Raw genomic sequence first — 20,408 nt, 5'->3', positions numbered from 1 at the left:
TTTTTTGTCAGCTACTCCATCAGAGACAGGGCAAAGGGGGGTGGGGGGGGGGGGGGGGGGGCAAGCGTACGCCCGATCCGAGCGCGGCGTTTCCATGGAGATGGAAGCAACCGCTCGGCACTTCAATAGCGGGCGGCCCAGTGGAGGTAGACGGGCCATTGTGCGGCGTGCGCTCGGGGGTCAGCGCGGCGGTTGGAGAGAGGTAAGAGGGGGTCAGAGTGAGACAACACACGATGGCAGATGAAAGCGCTGCACATCTTAAATGTAATCATAATTTAGTCATCAGAAGGGGAGATGCTGGGGACAAATAAAGAAGTAGCCAGTGTGTGAGTGCCGTGAATAATGAATTCTAAACGGGAAGTGCGGACAAACACGGTCCGATTCCTCACATTGAAGAACAAAAACACCTCAGCTTTGTTGGCTTCTGGTTGCTTTGCTGGGCAACAACCTTTTAACGGTCTCGACTGTACGTGGAAGTGCAGAAAGAGGCTCGCAAATGTTCATATTAAAACGCTGTGGTGTGCCATCAAGGCCAGCAAAGCCTCCTCTGCTGGCCCAAACACAACCAGAATCACTGAACCTATATTTACAACTTAAATTCTGCTATTGTAAGAAATGATTCCCGGTAGTTTATTATCGTTCTGTGTGTTAGCATGTCAGTCTAATCCGCTCAGGGCCTTCAGAATCAGGAGTGCTGGCCCATGTCCCATACACACTATTATCTGTGGCGCTGTTTCCTCAACCAATCAGGTTGCCTCACAACTGCCCCCCGATTGGTTGACGTAAGCGTGTTTAGTGATGCTATTCCTCTTTACCAAGCTATCGACCAATCACTGAGCTGATAAAATGTCCTCTACGATCTTCTCAGCCTTTCCAAAAGAACTTGACAGTTGATAAACGACGGTTATCGTTTAGTTGTTGGATGGAAAATCAAGTCCTTAAATGTTCCAAACCAAACTGCTGACCAAACCGAGACCTCGTCGGGAGGATCAAGTCACAGGAGTCAGGATTCTGGGAATCAAACAAGCTGCTTCACAGAGAACTTGACGGAACTGCGGACCAGATGATGGAGAAAGAGCTCTGACAGGAATTTGTTACACTCTCCAGATACCTCTGTGAAGTACCTGACGCAAGTCAGGACAACACGAAAGAGAACGTAGCGCTAACAACATAGGAAAAATAAAACTAAAGCCGGAGGAAACCGGAGGACCACAAGATATAAAGAATAGCTTTCTATAAGTCATTAGAAGAACTGAACCACAAGATGACCTGAAGCAACTCAGCAAGGCTGGAAACTATCCTAGAGACTAAAAATGAACAGACGCATAAGACTGATAAAGAGTTGAGTCCCAGCCTAGTTCCTGAAGGTTAAAGCAACTTGTCAAGTGTAGACCACGGGATCACAAAAGACCTTTGATAAACATCCTACAGGACTGGCGAAGAAACGTTCAGAGTTGTTGACAACAAACATGGAAACAAACCATCCATAGTCATTGAGATCTGGAGGGAGTTACAGGATCTACCTCCCATCAAGGGGAACAACCCAAGGCAAGTCATTGAACTCATCAAAAAGATAGAAAAGGCTTTAGCAGATTTGGAGGAATTACAGGATTACGGCGCGGCGGGAGTTGACTTACTGTACTGTCAGTGGAAAGTAAATTCGTCTTTTTCCTTCAGGACCAACGGCTCAAATTTGCAGATCATCCAACCGTCATTTCTGAAAAGAAAGCAAAGGAACTTTGAGGAAATTGAACGATATAACACGAATCGCTGAAAGAAACCTGACGACTTTATTTACCAATTAGGAGCCTGCTAATTTGATCTTAAGATGCCACCATGAAGAGCTCAACAACGACAAGAAGGGACCACCATTATCTCTGACCAAAAAAGGAAAGGAAAGATAGAACCGGCAACTTCACCAGCAAACCCGATGCCTGAAGGTCTACAGGAGTCCAAAAATCTCTGGTCTCCAAACAAGTACTATCACGCAGCGTAACCACACATCAATGACATCACTACAGGCAACACGACGACAACCAGCTCAGGTCAACGTTTCGCACTAAATATCTGATATCTTGACCTCTACCGAAGGTCAAGAAGACTTGACAAAACCATTCTGGCAATCTCTCAAGAAGTAATTGAAGAACACAAGGTTCTTCAGTTGATCTAATAGCTAGACTCCCCCGACCTCACCCAACAGTCAAGAGGAACTTGACAAACCATTCAAGGGATTAAAAAGGTCCTAAAGTCGGAATGGTTTTTCCTTAAAATGTTGGCTTGGTTAAGCCAGAGTGGGAGGAAAGGGGACACCGAAGCTCGGAAAGCTAAGGAAACCTCTATAAAAGAAATGAAACTCCACACAAGACTGAATAAATATCATATTCTCATAAACCCACAGAACTCTTCTATATCTGAAATGGAACACAACCCAAGCGATTCAAGAAGGACTTGAACATGTGAACTTTATGCTACTGAAATGAGGTTGCTGTAGCAAATTAATTTCCGGCAAAGAATCAATACAGTATCTATAGCAATCATCATACTGGTCCTCTTCCTGGTACATGTCTGTGGTCATGTGACATCAGCTACAAATATACTTATAAAAAGCCCTTTTCAGTCCAAATATTTATAGAACTTTATAGGTATATTTAAATACACTAATAATAGGATTGATATAGTGCTTTTCAGGAAAAAGAAAGACGCCGTTCATTGGGGTAAAACTGTTTTTTGTTACCTTATGTATTTTCATCCACCCTGCAGTCTTCTCACGTGGGGGTCACAGTGGTTTATAGAGTGGCGTGACCTTTCTTTGTTCACTGATGCTGAGTGGAAGTGACCTATACGTACAATATGTTATCAAGAAGCCACATAACTTGACGGATAAATATGCAAATAACACATTCTGTATATTTATACAGTACAAGCATGGGAATCGAATTAACATTAAAAGACAGCATGCTCAGATTACACTATTTTCTTTCGGGAACATAATGAATACAAAGACGGAACCTTCCCGCTGCAGCCTCAGTTTCACACTCGGACCACTTTATCGCGGGGACACTGTCAAACAAAATGACTTCATTGTAAACACTGTAAGGTGAGTCCAAATACAGCCTCTTTAACTTCTCTTGTGCGGTGTTACTGTAACGCCATGATACAAATACGTAGCCGATGTGTGGTGGTCGTCACTTGATGCGAATATTTATCTTTCGCTGGGTCGACATTTTCCAGGGATTAGAGAAGCTATCCGTTAGCTTCGAGCTAACCAGCACCCGACCGGTGGCACAGTTGAGATCTCCCCCGCTAAAAACATACGTAGTAAGTCAACGAGACGAGCAAATGTGCACATTTCTACGTATAGATGTAGGAGTGGTGATTTAAGGGGGCGTTTTTAGATGTAGCATTCGCTAGCATCCCTGAGACGCTGACCGTGACGTCACCTCTGTCATATTAACAGAACCAGATGCTGGCTTTGCGATATGATCAACGCGCATGCGCAGTCTGACTTGTGCTGCCACATTTGCTTGTCAGTTTGAATTATCTGGAGAATGAATGTTTTTCACTGCTGCCATTGCATGTTGTGGTGCATTCTACAAAAAGGAACTAGAATCATCTCAACATTTTCTTTTAGGGAATGAAAATGTTCCATAACAGGGAAAAGTGTGGAATAGGGTCTTTACTGACATGTGGCGTGACCCTGCAATGAGGTAATAGCTGTTTGAATAATTCAGATGAGCGAGAGAGGCAGAGCTTGGGAAAATCAATATGAGCAGATTAGACAAGAGGATGGATGGACAGTAGCTCCACCCTTGGCCGGCTTTGTCTCCAGTGGCAGGAAGTACTGTAGTCTGGCTTTGACGAGGATGGGTCCTAGTTATGAGGAACGCGTCTTTATTTAAAAACCGACTAGTGTTGACCAAGCTATGAAATGCTCTTCCTCAGCAGCTGTTTCCTCTTTGCTGTTTCTTCCTCCTGTTGTAGCTGATGACTTCATAACTACAATACTAGCAGAGCCTGGATGCTTAAAGCTGCCTGGACCTTCTTGCCGCTCTGAAGTCCTTCATGCAGGAATTTTGAATGTTGGAGTGTCAAACAGCATTTTTCAACAAGAGGCAGAGAAGTAGAGAAGGACACTCAAAGGTCCTCAGGATCCTGGTCCTGCCTCGACTGGTCCATATGCATACAAGACACTTGTCCAGCTGACAGCGAGCTCGTTTGTCGGACATGAACGTGCTGGACCCCATCAAGGCTGGAGGTCTACTTGTGTGAGCTTTCAAAGCAGGAGTAGGCCCAGCCATGGAGGGTCTGAGGCAGCTGGACATGGTGGGTGACATCAGCCCGGCTCTGGAGGCCACAGAGGACTTCATCCACTGCATGGACGGCATTCAAGGCCAAGGTCTGAGCCAGGGTCAGACCGGGGTCCTCCAAGACTCCATGCAACCCAGGAAGCTCCAGGAGGTCTCAGGTGCAGCGCTGGCTAAGCTGAGCTCCAGCGGTGTTTGGAGCCTGCTGGCGGCGGAGCAACCCGAGGTGGGACCGCTAGGACTGGCGTGGGCCGATAACCTGAGCGTCCTGGGCCTTGGCGTGGGGCTGAGGCACGGCAAGAGGAGCCGGGCGCGCTCCACCAACGACCTGGCGGCCCACGGCAAGGAGAGCAACGGCACCTCGTCCAACTGCGCCTTCAAGAAGGGACACAACCGGTCCAGGTCGGACGTCAACTACCGGCCATCCGCCTACACGGACAACGGACTCCCCGCCGTGGAAACCGTGAAGAACAGCAACCTGCAGCACCAGCAGCAAGGTGAGTCCACACGCGCACACAGATCCGCTGCAGACCACCTGTTGGTGATGTCACTTTGCAAAAGAAACCCTTTAGAATTGCATTCATCGGTGTCTAGAACAGCTCTAATCCTCATTGAGTGATCTGAGGAAGCACATGGATTACGTCCCATGTCTTCTTCTCCTGTACTTGTGCAGTATGTCCTCCACACACTAAACTGCATCAATGTCCTTCTGTCCTTTGCAAACATCCTCAGAGGAGGCAGTAATGACAGAAAATGATGATAACTTAAAATGACACAGCTGGGCTGTGACACTCGCTATTCTCTCTCCCACACACACACACACACACACACACACACACACGTAAGCAGTATTTGTGTATTTTGGTTGTGTGAAGGAGATCCAGAGGGATGTTGAGGGATAATAGCTTGTAATCCTGTCAGCAAATGGACTCAAATGAGGCGAGAGAGGAGGAAGCTAATTAGGCGCCTCCTGACACTGGCAGGATTACGTAGCATTAGCATATGTGTGAAAAGCTAGCAGACTATTTAGCCGGCCTGAAAGAGAACGAGAGACGCCGGCTCTTGGCCGTCCCCCCCCCCCCCTCCTTCTTTGTCGTAGTGTTTGCTTTTCCATTAGCAACAGTTGGAGATGTTGCCAATGGTAAATGCTGATTGTTAGCAACAACACAATGACAACAACGGGCTGTCATTCATTCGGATGAGTTCTTGTCAGTCATGATTAGTAAATGGCTGCTTTTGTCTTCTTACCTCCACCAAGGAACTCATTGGACTTATTTGTAGGCAAAGTCCTGATATTACACTAATGTTTTAAATGAGGGGGGGTGTAACGGTATGGCACACCTGATCATGGTTTCATGTGTTACCTTGGTGTTATGGTCTGGGTTGGGTTTATTTTGGTTGCAGTAAGGGAACCTAATGGGGGGAAAAAACTAATTACTCACTGAAAATCATCAGTAGGGCTGCAGCTAGCAGCTATTTTAGTAGCCAAATATTCTACCAAAGTTTTTGTCGACTCATATTTTTGCTTGTTTTTGAGATATAATAATTCACATGAAAAAAAAAATCAATTTCACTAAGTAATGAATAACCAATTGGTTGAATTATTTAGATAATCAAGGTTCATTTTGTTAAATGGACATTGTGCATAGTCTAAGTAGCAGTTATGTTTAGTGCTATATATACTATATGCAATCTGCACACAGAAGAAAGAGTTGTTGAGGGAGTCTAACTAGCAGGCTAACATAGATGAAGTTGAAATATAATATAATATAATAAGTAATGTTCGTATTCAAACAACCGCTTCCTTCTTTGTCCTCTACGTGGTTGACATAGGCATGTCGGTGACGTAAGGGATTCTTCGAAATCCTTGACTACTTTTTGTAATCGAGGTATTGGAATTATCCGAATAATCGTTGCATCCCTCGTCATCAGGCTAAAGTCCGAGTCAAGTCCCGAGACATTGAGGTTAAAGTCTAAATCGAGTTGCAAGTCTTTGAAAATATTGTCCAAAGTCATCAAAATTCCGACGTCCTGTGCTGGGTCACCTTCCAGCATGTTACCAGGGTACTCACTGACATGTTTTCATATGTTATTATTACCTTTGGTCGCTGATTGGCTAGAATACGTCACATGGTTGAACCCCCTTATCGTGATGAGCGTGGTTTTTAAACAACCAGTTTTGGTTCCTTGCTATTTTCATTCTTTTATATGCCGCCTAGTCCTGATTAGGGTCAGGGTTTGATATTTTCACGTGAAACTAAATCAGTGAATGCAACAACAACCCCGAAAGCAAATTAACATCCGGTGTTCCTGGCGGACTTGTTAGTTACTCTAAGTGATGTCCAGTCTAATTGAGGGGGGCAGTTTCCCTCTCAGCCCTCCCAAGCGTGACGAAGGCCAATCGTCTCGACTCCGCTTCATCTCATTTGCATATTCATGCGGCATAAAGGCTTTGTTAACCCGCTGACATTGTGGTTTTGATAAGATCGATGAGCGGCTCGCCTGGCCTAACGCAGAAGTGACAAATGTTGTTTTTCTTCTCCCTGCTCCGATCGATTCTGCCTCCTGGAAATCAAACGTCCGACATCCGTCACTTAGAGCGCACAGCACAGCGAGGGCTCCAAATGGAATCAGTGGAGGAGAGCGTGTTTTTTTTTTATATGTGACGTCGCCTCAAGAAGGCTTGATTTATTGATGTGTCGACTCAAAGACGTATGAGCGTTTAAACTGTAACACAACTTCAATTCTGATTGATGGGTCACATGACACCTTGCATTGTTATAGCTGAGGTGTTATGTTTAGTTTCTTCTTTGGTAACTTTTATAAGTATTGAGGCAGAAACGACAGCGATCTCCAAGAGTGGGAAAGGGCTGGTCATCCATTGCCATTATTTCCATGATGAAATCACAGGCCGTGTTACGGTTTATCTTTGGCAAGCTTTTCAAATGCTGCAGCGATAGGAACAAACCCCGGGCGTTGTAGAGATGCTGACCCGAAAATGGTGCACCCCTGTGATGTCACAGCCACTAGGGGGCATGGCATGTGGTGATTGTTATGATATGAGATGATAAAGCTTCAGTATTCCTTCAGTGGCACCATCTCAGCATGTAGTTGAAGGTTCTGAGAAAGCCGGAATGTTCTTCTCGTGTGTCATCCAGGTGAAAAGGGCAGCAGTAGCAGCGTTCTGAAGCAGGCCGAGATGGAGCATCGTGAAGGTCAGCGAGGTCGCTGGACCACATGTCACGTGGAGCTGACGCCCTGTGAGCTCCGCCTCTACACGCTGGACAGCAGCGCCAACCGCCAGCTGGGCACCGCCTACTCGCTGTCACACTGCCAGAGCGTCATGTCGCCGGCGCCGTGTGGCCAGGTGGGCCAGCCAGCCGACCCGCGCACGATCCAAACCGTGTTCTTCAACAGCACGCGTGTCCAGCTGAGGGCGGGCAGCCAGTGGGAGGCCATGGAGTGGAGGCGGCTCATGTGGGAGAAGGTGCAGGCAGTGAGGCCTGAGAGGCAGGAGAACCGCCAGAGGAAGGCGGTGCTGGAAAAGGTCGCCACGTTTCCCGCCCCCATGTCGCCCTCCTCGTCGCCATCCAGGTCCGACGGCGACAGCGACACGTCGGCAGAGGCGTCACTCCGGTCTGATGGCGGCACTTTAAGCAGACCGACCACGCTTCCTCTGTTCAGCCAACGATGCCAGGACGTCTTTAAAGCTGGACTGCTGCACCAGCTTCTGGACCAGAACAACTGGAGGACCTTCACCTTCGTCCTGACCAGAACCGCTCTGCAGGCTTTCCCCACAGAAGGCCGCGGGTCTGTGTCGCATCCCATCCGCCAGTACCCACTGGCTTCCTGCCTGGGCGTGCATCCGGACCCAGAACGGGAGGAGCCGTGGACAGACCAAGGCGACCGCTTCCGGGCGACGTTCCCCGACGATGTGCTCCGACTCCGAGCGGACACCAAACTCAAAGCTCAGGAATGGATGGAGGCCATGAGAGAGGCGGTGGATGCGCAGCGGCCTGCGCACGTGGAGGGGAGCGCTCCGGCCCTGCAGGGGGTGCTGTTGAGATCCCGGGAGAGGAGGCAGAGAGACGCCCAGCGAGCCAAGCGTCAGTCGGTCACCACCAGCTTCCTCAGTCTTCTCACCTGTGTGGCCGTGGAGAAAGGACTGACTGCTCAGAGCTTCAGGTGTGCAGGTGAGATGGAAACGCCGCCAGATGTCCTCCTGGACGTGATCCGTACTTGTCCTTACTTTTGTATTTCCTGCTTCCTCTCCCTTTCCATTGGTACGTTCATCTTCTGTCTGTTTACGCCACCTAAGTTGCCTAAAACCAGGTGGGCCCAAATTCAGGGGCTTCCAAGTACATTTTTTATGGTCCCATAAATATTCTACAAAGTATTAAAGTCCGTCCGAATCAGAACATTACCATCAACTATTATTAACTCTTCTTCTTAACTCATAGCTCCGCCTACTTCACAAACTTGACTCGTGCACGTGTGATTGTTTAATGTTTGGAGCGTGCACGAGGTGTTGATGCCGCTCCATTTTCACTCTTTGAACTCCTTTCATGTGTGCACTTTGCATATGCACGACACATATGTACATACGTGCACGCGCACACACACACACACACACACACACACACACACACACATAGGTGACCTGCCCCTATTTAACATCAAAATATACTCTGCTAATTACACCTGGGAATTGATCTCTTTCTTTTGAAGGAAACTGCCTGTTTGTGTGTGTTTATTTGAAGAGCCGCGTACTTGTCACCCCTTGACACTTGTGTGCACACACACACGCACAAACGCACACACACACTCACGGTGTGCACAGTTTCTTCAGATTTGGTGACCCTGCTACATTCAGAACAGAACTTGGGGTCGGAACATCTCTTCATCCATGACACACACACACACACACACACACACCAGTCGTGCACGCTGGAGTGTTTTGTCAGTGTGAAAGAAAACACATCAAAGCCACACACACACGCACACACACACTCAGAGGTGTGCTAGCTTGGACCCGCGGCGGGCAGATGAAAGCCCGCTTTGGCCTTCAATGCTGTCCCCCTCCACCGTGCACTCACCCTGCTCAGGTCAAAGTGAACACCCCCCCCCCCACACCTACCGCCCGGCACTGTGTACCCCCCCCACCCCCACTACACAGAGCGGAGGTACAATCGGTGTGGACCTTTTGAGCTGCGTTTAAATTCCCATTCATCTACCCGTCCCTCCAATAAAAGATCAGAGAGCTACGGTGGAAACTGACAGAAGCTTGAGCAACAATTAGCAGCAGAATAGAAGCAATAGTAACAGCATGGACCAAAGTAAGGAGAACCACATCACAGGGGACATGAAGCGATACGGCCCATCCAATCCAGTAACGATATCGTGTTCCGATTCAAGCGTAATCACGTATCAGAAATTGCTGATACCATCTGCGGAGGTTTTCCCATCCATGAGCCATGTCTGTTGTTAGCGATTGCAGCTAAATAGCTCGTCCTCCACACACACCTGACGTGTTCACAGCCACACAAAACATCCGGGTTGCCGGTAGAGCGTACTTCATAACAGCCTCATACGCATTTTACGTGAAGTGTGTGTGTGTTTTTATATAACGCAGCATGTGTGGAGACAGCTAATTTTGCTAATAGTAATAGACTTGGTGATGATAATGATCACATGTCGACGTACACAGACAGTTCTTCATAAAAATGACCCCTTTGGGGTCAGCGTTTGCTGATGAATGACGGCCGTTGTTGTTATGATGTGATGTACTTCCTTCCTTTCGGGTTTGAAGCGTGCTCGTCTTCAGGCTGACACACGTTGACACACGCTTCCTGTGATGTTTTTTTTTTTTGTTCCTCTCCAAGATCTGTTTTTTTTTCCTTCCCAAACTCAGATTATAATCTCCCTGTGTCTTTTCTTCTCTGCGTCTTCCTCCTCTGAGGTGGATGTTTGGTTTGATAAGGCCCACCTGTCATTAGCGTGCGTGTGTGTCTGCGATGGCGTGAGCAGGTCCGGGTGTTTGGCTGAGGGCTGAGCCTGGAAGGGCCCCTCCAGACAAAGCTATGAAAATGAATAGAAGGCAGCGTCTGTTTGTTCCTCACGTCTGTGTTGTGACTACATCTGGAGGCACGAGAGTTCACAAGACTTTGACATGCTGCGTTGTGTCACACGTGCAATCGCTGTGACATCTTTAGCTTGTGAGGGTCAAAGGGCTTCTTTTAAAATGCTGATACGGTTTTAGTATCTTTATGATTTTAGATTTGTGAGGAATTTATTGAGGGGGCATAAAGTGACACCTTTTAACGGCGGGTGATCTCGTTCAGCGAGTCGTAACGTAGCCGAGTCAGGAATGCAATTGGTCCTCAAAGGGTCGTAATCATAACTGACACCATTCATGAGCAAAATGACTAAAATGATCCAAAAGTCAAACTCGGAGCACGCCACGCCACAGGACATTTGTACATGTAATAAAGATGTCATTTCATGTAATTCATTCTACCTTACACCGTGCAAATAATCAGAATGACACAAAATTGCAGTAAAACATCAGAATGGAAGTGATGGGGCAAGCAATGACCTGTTGTGTCCTACCTGTTGTCATGACATCCTCGCTGTGTGTCGTCAGGCTGTCAGCGTCCCGTGGGTCTGTCCAGAGGAAAGGCCAAGGTGTGCCACTACAGCGGTTGGTATTACTGTCAGAGCTGCCACCGGGACAACACCTTCCTCATCCCGGCACGCCTGCTGCACAACTGGGACACCAGCAAGCACAAGGTGAAAACACACACCAAAAAACACAGATCATAGTTAGGGCTGTAACGATTATTCCGATAATAAGCAGTCGAGGATTTTTTTTTTCACGTTTCGAAGAATCGCTTAATTTACGTCACCCACACAGACTACGAAGAAGGAAGCGGGTATTTGAAGATTGAATCGGCTACAAAAAGATGGAAAATGTGGCTAAACTGCAATTGGAACACTGTGACGTGTATCAGTTTTAACGCCGCGCTTTGGTGTCGCCGTCGTTGCTGCTTTCAGTAGACTACTCCATTCCTAAAATATCGAATAGCTGCAGCCCTAATTATAACCACAAATAATAATAATTAAAAGCAAATGGCAAAAAGCTAACTGGGCTTGACTGTGCTCTGCTGTAGGTGTCCAAACAGGCCAAGGAGTTCCTGGAGTTCGTGTACGAGGAGCCCCTGCTGGACGTCCAGCAGCTCAACCCCGGTCTGTACGAGCACTGCGAGCCTCTCAGCGTGGTGCTACGTCTCCGCCAACGACTGCAGTCGTTGCGAGCGTACCTGTTCAGCTGCCGTGCCACCATCGCAGAGGATCTACGGCGACGGTAACTTTGCTAGTTGGGCAAGAGCCTAATCTTTGGACTTTTCTTGACCTTTCTGTAAGGCGTCCATGACTCTACTGATGATGATGCTTGTGAACACTTGGATGGAATGACCTCAGCATCACATCTACTCTCATACACACACAATACGGCCTGCGTTTCCACACGTGTGCAGCGTCATGTGAACAAATGCTGCTCATACATGAAACGTGTGGTCTGTTTATGCAGGGGGTGGGATGTGGGGGGGGGGCTGATGGATGCTGGCTGCCCCACTGCCGAGTCCCTCATCCATCCTCAACACATAAACATGTCCTCTTCTCAGACTCCAAAACACGACTACTTCACTCGGTCGGTTCATTAGGTACACCAGATGATGAGAGCCAATATAAAAGGTGTCCATCGTGTCTGCTGTTTACGTCAGTCACTTCCAAACAGTAGAGGATTCATGAGGGTCCTACACAACCACACAACGTAGCATGCAGATAGAAGATATATAGTCTATAATATAGTACATAATATAATTAATAGTAACAAAAAAAGCCCTCATTTGTTAGTTTGTATCATTTGATGATAAACGCAATGTGGTTAAACTTTGTCACCAAGATGGCTGACTCACCTCTTTACTTCTTCTCCACCACAGAATCTTCCCTCGAGAGTATTTGCTCCAGCACATTCACCTCTACTCGATGGCTGACCTGCAGCAGGTATGCACACACACACACACACACACACACACACACACGTACACTTTACCAGAGAGGAGACTTGTGTTAAGTATTGGGACTGACCTCTTGAATGAATGAGAGGGTAGACGGAAGTCCTTAGTGGTCCCGGAACGTCGATTCATCATCCTAGCAAGACACTTTGGACAGCTGTATGCATCCGACTTTGTTAGGACACTTTGAGGAGGCCCCTTGCTAGCTTACAAACGAAGGCGTGCTTGGAGGAGTTTGCTGTGGAAGAATGACAACTTCAGTGACCTCAAACACACACAAACACCCAGTAACTTTAGTAGCGTGTAGCTATGTGTGGCGATGATGATGCATAGAAACTTATAAATACTTTTAACATTATTAGAGCCCTCTAGAAACGAACTAACACCCCTATAGCCACTTTTACGGTTCCAATATAGTAGACATAAGACATAAATGACATTTGTGCTCGTGCGTGTTGCTATAAATGTGTTCCACAGGGGAGCAGAGTGAGTGGCGGACAGGAAGTTGAGTTTTAGCTTCCTGTGAGTTACGGCCGCAACAGTAGCCCGTGTTTTTTATTAGCGATTATTATTGTGCCTGTTGTGAGATAATTCAAACCTCCAATAAAAGCCTGTTGCTCCAGCGATCAAGTCTGGTGCTTGTGTGTCTCAGCTAACAGTTCCATTGACATTAACATTACTGACACCTAGTGACTAGTGTAGAATACTACATGTCATCAAGATCTTTGTATCCAAGTATTTTTGATCATTTGTGGGTACAGCCCTAGTAAGTGGTCTCATTGTGTTACTGGGCAGACAACAAGTCACGTGGACCACATGCTCACTCTTCATGCATAGTTTGGTGACAGTTTTTAAAAGTGTGTGTGGTGTTCCAAAGGGGCCAGCATGGTGGTGGTTTGGGGGTGGGGGGGTCATTGGAGAAAGCGTCCACAAATGAGTGAAAAGTTCTTTTGTTGGTCATTATGTTGCACCCTGCCCCACTTTTTTCTTCTTTTATGGCGGGCTTCCTCGCTGGCTCGGCCCGACAGAGACTCTCACGGTGAAAGACAGCGCAATCCCAACCCCCCCCCCACCCTTCCCCTCTCTAACGAAACCCCCCCTCTCCACCGCACTCCCACACGGCTTGGCTAATTGGTCACATTGAGACTCAACAGGCGGGAAAACAAAGCGTGACATCCCTCCATTGTCGTGGACGTGCCCTCCACCTCACACATGCCTGTTAGCATGTTAGCATGCTCCATCCCGGCTAACACGCCGATTATTTTTCTACCGCGCTTAATCATCACGACTGCGGGTCGCCGCTACCTCTTGTTCGTCCCCCCCTGTCGGAGGTCCTCAAGCACTCGTGTCTTAATTGCCGCTGCACATGAACAAGTGCTGCTGCTGCTTTTCATGCTGCCTCTGAAAGAACACACGCTCGTCATCAACGTGGCTTTTTTTCTTCCCGCTCAGAGGTCAACCCTGGCTACGCTAGCATCCGGACCGTATGGAGGAACCATATGTTTGTCCCACCACACTTTGCCCCCTTTTTTTAACCTCTGTGTGGACTAACAAGCACACTCAGTACGTATCCACGCGTGGTTCATACAGCCAATGTGTGTCGTTTGGGCAAAATGTCTATTTTTGGTCATGCCACAGCATCTCAACAGGATTCGGGTCAGGACTTGGACTAGGCCACTCCAAAGTCTTCATTTTGTTTATCTTGCTGGTGTGTTTTGGATCATTGTCCTGCTGGAGGAACCACATCTCCTTCAGGATGTTTTGGTAGACATCAGATTAAATGGTTCCATTTATCGCAGCAAGTCTTCCAGGTCCTGAAGCAGCAAAACAGCCCCAGACCATCACACTGCCACCACCATATTTTACTCTTGGTATGATGTTCTTTTCACGTTCACGCCAAGTATTTTCCCAGGTCTTGGGGATCATGAAGATGGAATGTTTTGACTATTTGCCCAGTGTCTTTCTTATGGCGGAGGAGTCATGAACACTGACCTTAACTGAGGAAAGTGAGGCCTGCACTGCTTTGAATGTTGTTGTGGGGTCTTTTGTGACCTCTCGGATGAGTTGTCACTGCGCTCTTGGGGTCATTTTGGTTGGCCGGCCACTTCTGAGAAGGTTCACCACTGTTCCGTGTTTTGGCCATTTGTTATTGTCGGTAGGCGGGTTGTGGCGCTTGTTGTATGTAGACGAGTGATCAGTCCCTGAAGGCATCACGGTAAGACTTATTGATGAACAAATGGGAGTCTAGTAGTTCAAGTGCTAGGCTCCAGCATACACCCCCGACCCTAAGGAGGATAAACGTTATAGAAAATGGATGGATGGATAGTTCAAGTGCAGGAGGTTCTGACTAAATATTTGGGACATGGGGCAGCTGCTGGAATATTTTGTGTGTGTGTGTGTTTAGCCCAACCCCCCCACAAAGAGTGCGACCCACCTCCACCAATGTGCTGCCTGTCGTTGGATTGTCTGCTCCAATTAGGGGAGAGTTCTTAATTAGTGAGCCTGTCAGCACGCATCAGGCCAGGCATTCGTCAACGGGACAGAGGGAGGCAGGGGGAGGAGGGAAGGCGGGGCCGGAGCAGCGCCTCCGCATCGGGGCCGCGGTGTCGCCGTCAGCACCTGAAACATTCATCATCCTGTCCGTTAAATTAGGAACACTTTGCTTGGAGCTTGTCTAGACGCTAAACACTCCGTCATTTAGTGGGAACAACAACCTTGCGTGTGTGTGTGTGTGTGTGTGTGTGGTCCACATGCATGAAGGAGGTTCTAATTGGCAGGTGGAGGCACTTTTATGTGAATGCGGCCTCTCTTCAACGCTGTGTTGATTTTTCTCTGTAGATTTCCTTTCACTCCCAGTCATCCACTGTCTATTTGCTGCTAGACTGCACACGCACACGCGCAAGAACTTCCCAGAACACACACAACGTGTCCGAGCACTTCCATGCTTCCTGCAGGAAGTGGCGTGTTCCTGTGGCCTTTATACGGTACATTCCGAAATGCAAAATGTGTTACTTCCTGCCTATGTTCTTCACCCCGGAAGTGTCTCGGTGTACCTGAGTGTGACAGATGGCTGCTTCTTCTTCTCTCCTTTTTAACTGTGATTTCCAACCAATGGAGTTACATCATGGGGTGTCTTGCTGCCCCTGCAGGTGATCGACGGTCAGCTGGCGCCGTTCCTGTCCAAGGTGATAAAGTTCGCCAGCTCGCACGTGTTCAGCTGCAGTCTTTGTCGGGAGAAGGGATTCATCTGTGAACTCTGCCACAACGGACAGGTCATCTACCCTTTCCAGGAAAGCGCCACCAAGAGGTGGGTACAGCTACCAGCTCCGCGTGTAGGCGGCGGAAAAGAGCGCTGATGTGTCGTGGCGTCCCCCAGGTGCGACGGCTGCGGCGCCGTCTTCCACGCCGAGTGCCGACAGAAGGCTCAGCCGTGTCCTCGCTGCGTGCGCAGAGAACTCCACCACAAGTGTCCGTCTTCCTTCTGGTCGCCGGACGACAACAGTCCCGGCTGCTACCATCTGCCCTACCAGGACACCTGAGAAGCCTGAGACGCGCTGACTCGTCTTGCCAAGGGGCGGAGCTCAGCTGGGACGCTTTGGAGCGCAAACGATGCACAATCTTCACACACAGCGCCATCAGGAGCGTACAAGATGGCGGCTTTCTCTTCCCGGTCACTTTGAAACATTGATCCACTGGAGAGAAACAAAGAACATTTGATAATGTTATTCATTTATTCTGGAGGACGTTGCCCCCCCCCCCACCCCTTGCAATGAACAGATTAATGACATTTGCTGTGAAAATAAAAATGTTTCCTGATCTCCCTCAAATATGTCAAATTTCACCAAAGTCGGGTCTGCAACAGGACCTCAAAGAAAACAAACGCCCCCCACCCCAAAATGTGTAGCTTCCTGAAATTTTTAAATTTTCTGACGAACACAAATTCCTCGTTTATCACGGTTAATTGGTTCCAGAACCGATCGTGTTTAACGAATTTCCACGAGTCACTGTTAATAAACGGAATACTTTTGTACTTAGAGAATATACAACCTCTTTGTGACTTTATAAATACGAATTTGACCATTAATATAGCCATGTAAACACGCCTCTAGTCACTTTTACACTCTATTATTGTGTTTACATCACATTGCCAGACTACGGTATCACTGCAGGGACATTACCGACGACGGATGCTAGCATTAGCAAGCTACCGAGTAAACTAGTTAGCATCTCTAATTTACTTACTCTAAACGTAAGAAAGTGTTTCAAACTGAATGAGGAAGGGGGGAAAGTAAGACAAAAACGTACCACTTCCAGACGAAATAAGAGGAGACCCCCACCCCCAACACACACTCCATCGTGGCCGTGACATGTCGACTGGGCTCCGCTAGCTTAATAGCCATACCAGTCGTCTCCATGCAGTGTGAAAGATAATGTAATCTCTTGTCATGTCTCATAACATTATGACCAGGATAGTATATATAATTTCTCTTGTAATATTTAATTATAGACCATAGTCAACCACGAAATGGCCATAATGTGTTAATACATTTTAAAAAAAAACGAAATACTATAGGGAAGGATCATTGTACTGTAACGTGTGCCCCCAGTGTTCACAGGTGGTATTACAACATCGCAATTTCTTATTATTGTTCAATGAAATGTAAACACTGTCAAAACACCGAACAATTTCAATTAAAAAAACTAAAGCTAGAAGTGGAATTCAAACTCTCACAGTTAAGTTTGTCTATGTAACTCTGACATTATCAGCTGTCCATTGAATGTGAGCTTTGTTAGCCGTTAGCATCTCCACTCCAGGCTCTGTTCTGTGACGTGGACGCCATTTTGTTTTGGTGAGGCGGGTTTAGATTTGTAGCATCGACCAGAATTTGAGCCATAAAACGTTTGATTTTAATTTCAAATTCAGGGACTAAATATTGTTTTTTGGCCAAAAGTTGTATTTTTGTTTGAAGTTTGTTTTCCACAGTATTTAATGAAGCACTGAATCTCCACATTTGCACTTTTCAAGTTGTTGTTTGTGGTTCTATGGAACTTGGAACAGCGAGATGCTCCTGTTTTCAGTTGTGATCATCTCCAATAAAAACATCTTCAAGGGAACATGGAATTGTTTACTCCTTAAACTGATGTTTGCTGAATCGTTTAACCTCCATCTTTATTCAAATTCAGGGTTTCCTGAAGTCCTGTGGGGATATGCTGGCTTTACTACCAAAACTTGTGACGACGAGGATGGGATTCGAACCCACGCGTGCAGAGCACAATGGATTAGCAGTCCATCGCCTTAACCACTCGGCCACCTCGTCTCCTGTCAGTCTCCCCCCACCTGTGCTTCTCCAAATGTGCCCCACACCTAGCTAGCGTTCCATCACCAGCCAAGCTGATCCACTGGTGCTTCGTCCACCAAGTCTTCAGCTTCGGTGTCCACCTGCCTCCTTATGTTCCCCCCATGCTGGATACGCTCCAGCTGTTCCTCCCGTGTTCTAATTGTGTTCCAGGCTCTGGCTTTGTCCAAAAACTGGAGTTCCAGCTGTGCTTTTCCTCGGAAAAGCGCCCCACGTAGGTTCCGTTGTGTTCCAGCTGGATTCTAACCGCTCACCAATGTGCTCGCTCTTTGTTTCCTTAAGTTCTACCTGAGTTCCAGCTGCCTTTGACTAATAGTGACTGTGTTGCACGGCTCTTGGCTTACACCTCGGTGTCCAAAGTGTGGCTCAGGGGCCATTTTTGGCCTGAAAAAAGTTGTAGTCTAACAGGAAAACATCATAATGTTACGATTCTTGATTCTTGTAATATTGCACGTTTTTTCTTGTAAATGTACAACTTTATTTTTGTACATTTACAACCTTTATTATTGTAAATTTATGACTTTATTCTTGTAATATTATGACTTTTTTTCCCCTGTAAATGTACAATTTACAACCTTTATTATTGTAAATTTATGACTTTATTCTTGTAATATTATGACTTTTTTTCCCCTGTAAATGTACAATTTTAGTCTAGGAAATTTACGACTTATTTTTTTTTTTAATTATGACTTTTTTCTTGTAAGTTTACAGCTTCATTCTTATAAAAGTATTACATTTTTCTCATAAATTTGCAATTTTTTGTAATATTGCTAGTTTTTTTGTTGTCAATGTAAGACTTTATTCTTGTAATATTACGACTTTTTATATCATACATTTAGAGTTTTTTTCTAATAAAATTCAGACTTTTTTTCTCCTAAATTTACAACTTTATTCTCATGAATTTACTACTTTTTTCTCAAAAATGTACGACTATTCTTGTAACTTTGCAACTTTTTTCTTGTCAGTTTATGACTTCATTCTTGCAATATTATGACTTTTTTCTCATATATTTACAACGTTTTTCTCGTAAATCTACGACTTTATTCTCAGAATAATCACAGATTTTTTTGGGTAAATTTATGAATTTGTTCTTGAAAATTGACTACTTTTTTCTCAAGTATTCTTGAGAAAAAAATGTTATGATTAAGAATATGATTATTTTTTTATTGGGCCCTAATACTTGGTCATCGTATCGTCCCCTGGGAAAATAAAACCTCAGCGTCTCGTACCTAAACGTCACCGCCAAAGTTTAAAGGTGATGACACAGGTGACATTTTCTACTAGCCACCATCTCTGGGGTCCAAGCGGAGGGGCGGCACGGGGGTGCGGGGGCGGGGCCTATCGCTCATTTGCCTGCGACGCAGCCTCAGCAAATTGAAGCTGAGTGTGGACCTCGCTTAATTGTCACGGCCAATTAGTGCACTGTGGCTGCTCCACAATGGACGGGGTGCAGCCAGCAGAGGACGGGTCTTTGTGCGCGTCCACTGGCCCGCGGACCACTCGGCACTCATTTAGGGGCTGGGGGGCCGTGGGGAGCCAAATGCCAAGCTAAATGAAAACAAAAGACACTTTAAGGAGGGGGGGGGGGGGGCGGTGAGGCAACGGTCTCACACACACACACACACACACACACACTGGCAGGGCCCCAGCAGCGCTCCTGCTGACCTGCTTCTTCTTACGACCGTTTGGATCTTTTCAGTAAAATGGGTCACAGTTAAAAGTGACAAAAAAATACCCTACGACCTCTTTGTTCAAACACAATCGGTGCCAGGACGATGACCACCGCAAAGTGTAAAAAGAAGCAAAGCTTCAGCATTACTTTGGTGACTGAGGGCCCCACGTCCCCTTACATAAGGTGTTTGCTGGCGGTGAAATCACGGCACGGCGCCACGCGTCATCTTGATGGACGCTCGTGTTTGCCTTGCTTTCTCAAAGTAACCCGAGAGAAGGTAAACCGCCGCACAAACAGACACACCCACACCACGACCTTTGTACACCCTCACGCCACCTTTAGCTAGCACCGAAACGCAGCACAAAGTCACAAAGTCAACCTGCATGCCGCCGGGCTTTTATTATGTTGTATCCATCAGAAGGGCTTGATGGTATTATTCACTTATTCTATATTTTTATTCTAATATGTGGACACCAAATACTCTGGAATGGAGGCTACTCAATCATAGCGGTCATCCATTAACTGACGCCTTCAGGTTCTGCTCGTAAAAAGCGATGTAATGTAATGCAACCGAATGGAGACGGCCTCAAAACACAAGCAGCTGGTGCGTTCAGGCGCATTCAGTAAATGACAATCACACGCTGAGAAAGGTCGTGTTTTAAATTACGACAAATGTGTTTTCCTGTCTATTAATGCTAAAAATAAAAAAAAACGAGCCTTGAATTGAATTCAACATTTTGTATGTTTGTGGCGCCCCCGTTAGTGTGTGGCCCTTTAAATGTGTCATCAAGTCGTTTAAGAGAAAGCTAAATAATTTAAAAAGTAAATATTGTATAGTAGTTTAGTGACAAAAATGTACCAGCACAAAAACAAGCTAGCTGGTCGTTGAGTTAGTTGTCGTCTCGCCGTCACTGAACAATCCGATGCTCCCTGAACGCACCGTGAAGCTCAGCCCAGCGGGCTTGATGAAAAGCTTCAGTTCTTCTCACCTGAGAGAGCG

At 46.7% G+C, this 20,408-nt stretch overlaps 1 protein-coding gene, 1 long non-coding RNA gene and 1 other non-coding gene across 6 annotated transcripts; 1 reads left to right on the top strand and 2 right to left on the bottom strand.

Annotated features, from left to right (window-relative positions):
• Positions 1-12: 12 nt before the first annotated feature.
• On the bottom strand, positions 13-16,937 carry LOC131135453 (uncharacterized). 2 transcript variants are annotated; one of them, XR_009131593.1, is made up of 7 exons: positions 16,685-16,937; positions 15,433-16,071; positions 14,814-14,998; positions 12,281-12,617; positions 10,914-11,071; positions 2,735-2,837; positions 13-1,717 (listed from the first exon to the last, which is right to left on the bottom strand). It is a non-coding gene; the product is annotated as an uncharacterized LOC131135453 (long non-coding RNA). The 2 variants fall into 2 exon arrangements; XR_009131594.1 differs by lacking the exon at positions 2,735-2,837.
• plekhm3 (pleckstrin homology domain containing, family M, member 3) lies at positions 2,895-17,501 on the top strand. 3 transcript variants are annotated; one of them, XM_058081292.1, is made up of 8 exons: positions 2,905-3,097; positions 3,982-4,801; positions 7,463-8,497; positions 10,948-11,093; positions 11,474-11,667; positions 12,305-12,368; positions 15,529-15,686; positions 15,756-17,501. In XM_058081292.1, exons 2-8 carry the CDS (start codon positions 4,297-4,299, stop codon positions 15,916-15,918), a joined length of 2,265 nt encoding a protein of 754 aa, XP_057937275.1. In that variant the 5' UTR covers positions 2,905-3,097; positions 3,982-4,296; the 3' UTR covers positions 15,919-17,501. The 3 variants fall into 3 exon arrangements, with proteins under 3 accessions (XP_057937277.1, XP_057937275.1, XP_057937276.1); XM_058081293.1 differs by lacking the exon at positions 2,905-3,097 and adding an exon at positions 3,109-3,707; XM_058081294.1 differs by lacking the exon at positions 15,756-17,501 and having other exon boundaries at positions 2,895-3,097; positions 15,218-15,668.
• A 114-nt stretch (positions 17,502-17,615) lies between these two features.
• Positions 17,616-17,697, bottom strand: trnas-gcu (transfer RNA serine (anticodon GCU)). The gene has a single exon. It is a non-coding gene; the product is annotated as a tRNA-Ser (tRNA).
• Between the last annotated feature and the right edge of the window lie 2,711 nt (positions 17,698-20,408).

Source organism: Doryrhamphus excisus, chromosome 9 (genome assembly GCF_030265055.1).
Source record: "Doryrhamphus excisus isolate RoL2022-K1 chromosome 9, RoL_Dexc_1.0, whole genome shotgun sequence".
Lineage (NCBI taxonomy): Eukaryota > Metazoa > Chordata > Actinopteri > Syngnathiformes > Syngnathidae > Doryrhamphus > Doryrhamphus excisus.
This window is presented reverse-complemented; position numbering and strand designations above follow the sequence as displayed.

Excerpts from the sequence above, each read along its gene's own strand:
- plekhm3 (XM_058081292.1), top strand. The coding sequence starts at position 4,297 with ATGGAGGGTCTGAGGCAGCTGGACATGGTGGGTGACATCAGCCCGGCT. Across the intron at positions 11,668-12,304 it reads GCAGAGGATCTACGGCGACG|AATCTTCCCTCGAGAGTATT; the intron begins GTAACTTTGCTA and ends TCTCCACCACAG. Across the intron at positions 15,687-15,755 it reads CAGGAAAGCGCCACCAAGAG|GTGCGACGGCTGCGGCGCCG; the intron begins GTGGGTACAGCT and ends GGCGTCCCCCAG.